At 45.3% G+C, this 8,343-nt stretch overlaps 1 protein-coding gene across 1 annotated transcript; it reads right to left on the bottom strand.

Annotated features, from left to right (window-relative positions):
• Positions 1 to 2,102: 2,102 nt before the first annotated feature.
• Positions 2,103 to 2,899, bottom strand: LOC149363478 (protein D3-like). Its single transcript, XM_089569932.1, has one exon. It carries the CDS (start codon positions 2,868 to 2,870, stop codon positions 2,232 to 2,234), a length of 639 nt encoding a protein of 212 aa, XP_089426058.1. The 5' UTR covers positions 2,871 to 2,899; the 3' UTR covers positions 2,103 to 2,231.
• Between the last annotated feature and the right edge of the window lie 5,444 nt (positions 2,900 to 8,343).

The raw sequence follows: 8,343 nt of genomic DNA, 5'->3' as shown, positions 1-8,343 counted from the left end.
CAGATAAATTGAAAGATAGAAAAGTAATAGGTTTCAGCGCTTCCGACGATGATGCCGACGAACAGTGACAATGTTTTTTTGTTTTTTTTTGTATCTCCTAGCTGGCCCCTTCATCTACTAACCATTGCGAAAGTTTCGGAGCGAATTTTCATGACAGCCTTGACGACAGTTCTCATTCGATGCGGCCCATTATCAACGCGACGACGTCAGTCACCCTTGTTGAATAAGTGTCGCTACGTCACGGTACCCACAATAACACGCACACCCCTCCATGTGCGCCCACTTTTCCTTGCTTTTATCTTCTCTGCACAGAGGTATCTGCGTCTTCTAGGTTTCGCCTAGTTTATCGCGTAGTTGCCGCAGTAGAAGTAAACCTCCGTAATAGAAAATGCAATGCCGTACCATTCCGGTACCTCCTGGACTACCGATGCCACACCCTCTTCCTAAACACTCATGTGCCAGTCATTGAGTTAGACTGCTTGCTTTTGTATCTGTACCGGGGGTCGGAACTGGGCGAGAGGAAGCTAATGACACACAGTGCTGCGAAAGAGGCTGCATCAGTATCTTGTCGTCAGACTTTACCAAGCTTCATTTGCTGCACTGGGAATGTAATCAAGATGGTGTCAGTGCTAACCACCGTGCGGCGTATGGCACTTGTGGCACAGTTGCTTTTCGTATCTAGACGGAGGCAGCCAATGCAGAGTAATAGTTCTCGAATCCCATCAGCACTTTAAATATCGTTTAGAAATGTCCTTCAGCGCTACGGAACAATCATAATTTTCCACTCTGTTAACCACAGTTTATAGCTTATGGGGCTTTAACATCCCAAAGCGACTCAGGCTAAGAGGGACGCCGAGTGAAGGGCTCCGGATTGCTGTCACATCTGTGCCACACCATCTTCTATTGCCAGTAATTGCATAGGCACCATGATGAAAACTTTCGGATATGTCGATAATTTCAAGGATGGCGTAATGAAGGAGATTAGTGACTTGCATAAGGCGGCGCGAAGTTTTGCTATCCTTGGGTTTCGCGATAATTACTGCGCGGTAAACGTTTTATTTTCTTTCACAATAGAATTATTCGAACAAAATCCTTAAAACTGCGTTCACGGCCTGTTTCGGCCAGAACATTAGTAATATTTTCAAGGGTGGTGGGGCATTAAGCATGCTCGTAGACGGCAGGAAAACACGGGGGTGGAAAGAGCAAATTGTTTTTTAGGCGAAGTTGTGCCTGCAAACAGGACAAAAAAAGAGAAGGCGACAGCAGAAAGTGCTCCCGGCGGTCGACAAGTTGAAAATGTCGGTCACTATCAGCTGCGTTCAAATTAAAGGCAACGACGACCTTTCGAGATACGGCTTCTAAAACACCGAAAACAACCTCAAACATCGTAGAAACTGTTGCTCACGGTAACAACAGTTCCCGAGAAACCTGGCCGCGTCTCACATAGCAAGAAAAAAGTGACAAGGACAAGTGCAGGCAGTGCTATACAAAGAACACGGAAAAACATAGATTACAACGGTTCGTGGCATTTTATTTTTGCACGTTTGTTTATTCTGCGATTTCATTTCGCACTGGCCCAAGGCCTTACTTGTTTTGACACGTATGTATTGTTCTGCAGAACACAAACACTTGCACTCACCTGGGCAACATCCATCACTGCCAATGCAGCGTAAATGTTCAGTGCCACATCTCTTTTACTTAATTTTGTGTCTCCGTTCTTTACTCACAAACCACATGGCGCCGCAGCGGAAACTTTTTCCCGATAGTAGCGCGAAAACTTGATCAAGTGATATAAAATATTAATTTAATGACAATATAATGGTAGCTGTTATCTAGATCTTTCTTTTGACAGAACCTCCTTTAATTCAAATTTTTCACCACCTTATTTACTTCACGTCAGTTGTCGTTATGTTTCCGATCACTTTCTTCACGCTATATGTACAAAACAGCTGGCTTTATAGAAGGCTTTCTTCCCGCATTAGGACTTCCTAACCCTTAATCCCTATCCTCATAGCATCATCAGCACAGCACATCCATCACCACTCACTGTGTAATACCCAGGAAGGAAAATGAATACTAAGATGTTGCACAGGACGATCAGGAATTATTACAATAATTTCATTCTTATTTCGTCAGCACACATGCAGGCGCAATCTCTGAGAAAGTCAGCAAATGTCAACAGCAGCAGGGCATTCATTGAACCATTCATCACGTAGTCCCACTAACACACATCATGCGTTCATGGCATAAAAGAAGTTGCCTCCGAACGGATTTCCCGCCTTCAATTTTTTGGTGAATTTATCCAGGTCGAAGTTGTTCCTCCTCCTCGGTGCAATCTTCCTGCTCCGCACGCGCTTGCGGCCTTGACAGTAGGCCAGAAACACGTACCGATGTGGACCTGATCCCCTGGGCGGTGTCGGACCGTTGTACCTCTTCACTGTTCTGCCTTCATGCAACCTCCTCGTGCTCTTGACGTTGACCACCATCCAGTGCAACCAGCTGCGTGCTGTAGGTCTCCTACGACTCGGCGCATCCGGGTCGACCATCACCAGTGCAAACGGCGGCATGCAGTTGACGGCTCCTCTGAGTCGTACCATCGTCGGAGGCTTGGCAGTCTGTGCGGGCGTCAGCGTTCCGTTCATGACCACCGACACCCTCCCGTACCTCACCTCAAGCTCGGCATGCAACGTGTCAGGTAGCGAGAGGTCCCTCACAAGTCCCGAGGACGTCCACAAATCCAGATCAGGCTCTGCCTGCTGCCTCCACTGGGACGATGACTGCGTCGGAGCCCACGGTGCGATAGCCTCTTTGACCTGACTGCCACTCCATAGGGCCAAGGTAAGCAAGGCTGAAGTCGGAAGGAGAGTCATTTTCTCGTCATCCGCCAAACGGCGCTCATTAGTGTCCGAGAAGGGTCCTCTCACGCGGAAGTTCCGGACATTCCGGATGCGCCGCCGGCTGACTGAGTCCTTCAGTGTTTTTCTTACAAGTCGCCACACGCCCCTTGCAGTGACTACGGCAGCTGCAGCCGGCACAGCCGGAGTCTACGGCGTGCGCCGTCTGTGTCGTTTTTTTGTATCGTTTTACTTTTTTTCTCCGTCGCTCCTGTCAGGCGACAGCTGCGTCGACCGGCAGCGGCAGCTCGGGCTCTGTCGAGGCTTACGCGCCCTCGAGCGAAGCAGTAGCAACGCGGTAGGAGGCAGCTCACCTGTAAATTGAGCCCGTTCCTTGTAAGGGGAATCTTCGGAGTTACAGGCTTGTTGTACAGGGTGTGTGATTTATAGAGTGCTCAGCTATACGCGACCCGAATCTCGTCGGGGCGCTGTCCCGAGATCATACAGCAGCTCAGGATGAGAAACTGCTCTGCACGTTGCCTTGACGGAAGGGTGAAATAATAAGCAGATATTTGTTGCGCAAATTCACGTTCTGCCAAGCCGTGATGACTGCACTTAATGAAAGCATTCGACGACAGTGGGTTTTAACGTTCTTACGATGCTGTGGCAGTGCATCGCTGTCAAGAATTCTCCGTCTTTTTATCGCAAACCATGCATTGCTGTCATGGCGAGGAATAATATTCATTGCGATCATGCCCTCCGGCCAAAACAAGAGTTCTATGTACAGAGAGCTTCTCGTCATGGTCTTGTATGAAGCGTCAGTTTGTGCACGGCACTACGCATTCGCACTGCACGGACAAACGACTTTCCCGTATAATATGGAATGAGAAAATAAAACCACGCTGTTTATTTCGCCCATATGTGCTGAAAAAAATCACACAGAAAAATTGGTAGCGAAAAGAGGGCTTAGTTTTTATTTTGAAAAATTTGTTAAGACAAAAGAATTTCATTGCCTTTTTTATTTAGTCATCCAGGATGAAAGGAAGGAAGACTGCCAAGTTGTGCTAAAGGCCAGTTAGGATAGGAAATCGAATGGTAACTGAAATGGCTGCATAAAAAACGCTGTGTGTCTTGCAAACGCTAATACTGCGGGCGCCACTTTGAATAATCACGGTTACTGTGCGATGTCAGTGCACGTTAAAGAACACCAGGTGGTCGAAATTTCCGGAGCCCTCCACTACGGCGTCTCTCATAGCCTTAGTCGCTTTGGGACGTTAAACCCCATGAACCAAACCAAACCAAACCAAACGGTTGTATATGAGATATTTTGCCGCAAAGCCTATCGATTTGCAGCACAGAACCCTATGTTCGCTATTCTATGTTTGTGTATCTGCCCACTTGACCATTTAACTTTACCACTCATGAGTCTTATTAAAAACGTCAATTTTGCTGGAAAGCGCTCTCTCTCTCTCGCTCTCTTGTTTCTTTTTTTTTTTACGCACGAAGAAAATTTTCTCCGAGGTGCCCGCACGTACTGTTTAACTTGATATTAACGCTATCACTTGGAATGCGCGGCTTGTACGGGCAAACATGCTGTACTTTGTAAACTAATGGAGTGTCTTGATATGGCCGTACTGATAAGACATATGACGTGTTAAATATCTTAATATGCCTGTCAGTATCTAACATCTAACATAATATAACATTTAAAACGTGAGATAAAGGCTTCAATACAGGGCCACTGTGGAAGGGGGAGAGTGTGGCGAGAGCGTAATAAGGCACAAGCGCAGGGTGGTTGGAACAGGAACCACCCTGAAAATAGTTACCCTAGAAGGAGGATATCATGACGAAAGCGTAGGAATCCGTAACCAGAGGGTGACTACAGTAAAAAGAGGAATGTAGCTCGGTCCATCTGAGGCAGCTGCTGTGAAAAGCTGCTGCGATAAGCGCCTTCCGAGGTGACTGTCATCGGTTGCGCAGCGCGACCAGAGTGGCGGACTGGAGAAGAGAGCTAGTCGAAAAGCTACTATATATGGGGAAAACTAAAACAAGCGCCCCAGATCTATAGAGATATGAAGTCCCTCTATTATTATCTACCTCAACGTGTCGTAAAATTTAAATGTCTTAACAGCTGTCGCTGAACCGTTATACGGTGGTGACGCAGTGGTAACAGCCCCGGCAATTTCTTTGACAGGACGGTCTTAATGGCCCTAACTGCCTCCTAGGGCGTTTTCCCCGTAGCGACTTAGCGACGCTAAGAAAAATTTAAATATTTTAAATATTTAAAAAAAATTTAATATTTTAAATGATCCAACGCGTGAGAATTTTACCTCTAAAACATGCTGCACAGTAGGATTCAGTTTCTCGCTTAGATCTGGCCACCTCAGAGGTACCAAGTGAGGCATACAGGAAAGATATTTATGCATAGACTTTTGAAAACAGGGGAAAACTATCACGGCACGTTTAACGTTACGTTGTCAAAAAGGACGGTACGGGAAGGATTTTATAACATATTGTTGGTGATGCAAGGGCATATACGAGGCCTGTCACAGCCAGCTGGCGTCATCCGCAGAACAAGCTTGCCGCCGAAAGGCATAATGTTGCTGTTTTGAAGCATGTGATGTGCCAACACGTTTGTGCGACAGTGCGAGCAACAGTCATCTAAAGTTGTGAGAACACGCTTCTGAAGACGCCTCCGAGCCTTCTTATATTTGCTGAAACAAGAAAAAATTAAACGGAGAATAAAGACGGGGCAGTAAATCTTTTATGAAGAAGCAATAACTTCTTGCTCTTCCGGAAGTCGTATTCAATAAGATGAGGGCCCTATAGTGAAGCGCTGTTCTATTACGACCATCGAAGCGACCCAAAGAAGAAAGAACGTGCGCAAGTTCGATCCAGCAGACCATGAAGACGTTCACTTCTGCACAGCATTCAAATTCCTCTGGAATTTAATACAGCACTCTGGGGCTGAAATTGGAGCAATAGTTTATTTTTTTCTGCGGGCTCCATTGCGCTTGTGAAACGTGGACCCCACCATTGGGCCCCCGTTAGATTTCTATACAAAAGACATATCGCTGGTAGCTGCATACGTTGAAAAGTTTTCGGGACGCGGATTCACGGCAATTTTTTTTTTCTGCGAATCCACATCCCGCAAACACTTGTCAATGATTGTGCAAGCACTGGTATAGCGTTCCCGCTTGCGGCGCCACTCCAGCTCTTAACCTACACGTTTAATTATAAATATAAAGCCCGTGATTCTAATTCTATTCCTAACTGCTCATCACTGCAAGAGTTAAAACACTGCTAAAAATACTCCCCAACTTTCAATTTCCCCCGTCTGTGAACAAGTGAAAAACACAGCAGTGCCTCACTACGCCCCCCCCCCCCCCCCTTTCATCTTCAAGGAAACGCAGAGTAAAAACTGAAGTTTGCCCCTGGAAAAGATTAAGAAAAAAATCGGATACAGGTATCATCGCTCCAGCCGTTCTCGCATGTAAACTGTGGTGACGTCAGTACCGAATTTTTCTCACACGGCTCACTGAGGCGAGGCTACGCTACTATTCACTTCCAAGCCGTGACCGCTGAGTATTTTTCCTTTTTTACTTCAAGATTTTTAATCCAGTGGCAGGAGGAAAATGTTTCATCTTTAAATCCATTCTCTTGGCAATGATTTATTTTCCTGCAGAGAAATCATCAACACGGACACAAAAAGCCCCAGACTAGATTTTTGTTGAGTACAAAATTTATGAAGTGATTCTCAGCGTCTCCTCGAAAGTGCCTGCTCTAAGGTCTGCCTGGATCTTGGGACCACTGGTGACACAGTCTCGATAGACCTCATTCCCTGGTCACATGTTCCCAATGACTCAGGCCTACATTTCATTTCATTTCATTTCATTTCATTTATTTTACCCTCAAGGCCCGAGGGCATTGAAGAGGGGAGTGGTTGTATACAGGAATTTAGTACAAAACGTTTGATTTCTAATTATACAGTGATAGCTAAGGCGGAACAAAAACGCTGATGGTCGATGATGGAGGCTGTACTTCCGGGAAGGTGGTTCCAGTCCTTTGCTGTTCGTGGAAGGAAAGACTCAGCTCCGGATTTTGTTTTAAAGAAAGGAATGCCGATTTTATGCGCATGATCAACTCGTGATGAAACATATGACGGAGGAAGTATAAGATCGCGGTGCAGTATGGGGTTATGATACATTATTTTATGAACTAAGCAAAGGCGAGCGTGCTTTCGACGGCTAGCAAGAGATGGTAACTGTAATGTATTCTTCATAGAGGTTACGCTAGCGGTACGGTTATAGCTCTGAAGGATGAAACGTGCCGAGTTATTCTGAATTAATTCGAGGGAACTGATCAAGTTTTCCGTGAAGGGATCCCAAATGGACGCAGCATATTCCAACTTACTACGAACGACAGATTCATAGAGAAGTTTCAAGGAAGTGGGGGCAGAGAAAAAGTTACGGCGAAGGTAGCCGAGGGCACGGTTGGCGTTGTTAATCAATGAATTGATGTGAAAAGACCAAGTTAGATCACTTGTTATGTGAACACCTAAATAACGGTATGAAAACACTTGTTCTAGTTCGATGTTATCTAGATGATAAGAGGTGGGGTGTGTAGAAATGCGTGACACACGTAGTACTTTACATTTGGTTTTGTTTAGTTCCATTGACCACGTTTTACACCACTCAAGAATTCCATTAATGTCTTTTTGCAAAAGAAGAGTGTCGTTAGAGTCGTTAATTTCACGAAATATTACGCAGTCATCTGCAAATAAATGAATGTGGGAGGTAACGGAAATAGGAAGGTCATTAATATATATCAGGAACAAAAGGTGCCCAAGGACGGACCCCTGTGGGACCCCAGAATGCACGGAAGTGAATGGAGAACAAATGTTATTAGCCATTACAAACTGTGTTCTATTACGAAGGAAATATTCTAACCATGCTAAAACATTTGGGAGAAGATTTAGCTTGCTAAGTTTAAAAAAAGTAGTAGTTTGTGACTAACCTTTTCGAAAGCCTTGGCGAAGTCTAGAAAGATACAGTCCGCGCATGAACGACGATCCAGAATAGTGTGAAGTTTGTGCGTGAAGGTGAGTAACTGCGTCTCGCACGAGAATGATTTGCGAAAGCCGTGTTGAGCGTCAGTGAAGAAGGAGTTATATTCGAGAAAGGTAACTAAGTTAGTGTATAGAATGTGCTAAAAAATTTTGCATGGTATGCTGGTTAGTGATATTGGGCGGTAATTAAGAGGGGAATTACTACTACCTGACTTGTGCAACGGAACCACCTTCCCGATCGTCCAGTCCGCTGGAAGCACTGACGTCTCAAGTGACTGCTGGAAAATTTTGGAAAGGATGATTGAGGAATAAAGTTTGGTACTCTTCAAGAACTTCGCGTTAATTAAATCTGTTCCAGGGCTTGTATAGGTCTTAAGATTTTCTATTAATTTTTCTATTCCTAGGGGCTCGATGGATATTGCATCCATGACTGAGAATTGG

The sequence above is a fragment of the Amblyomma mixtum genome, chromosome 2, assembly GCF_055824585.1.
Source record: "Amblyomma mixtum isolate Tamu chromosome 2, ASM5582458v1, whole genome shotgun sequence".
Taxonomy (NCBI): domain Eukaryota; kingdom Metazoa; phylum Arthropoda; class Arachnida; order Ixodida; family Ixodidae; genus Amblyomma; species Amblyomma mixtum.
Note: the sequence above shows the minus strand (reverse complement) of the source record. Positions and strands in the feature narration are given on the sequence as shown.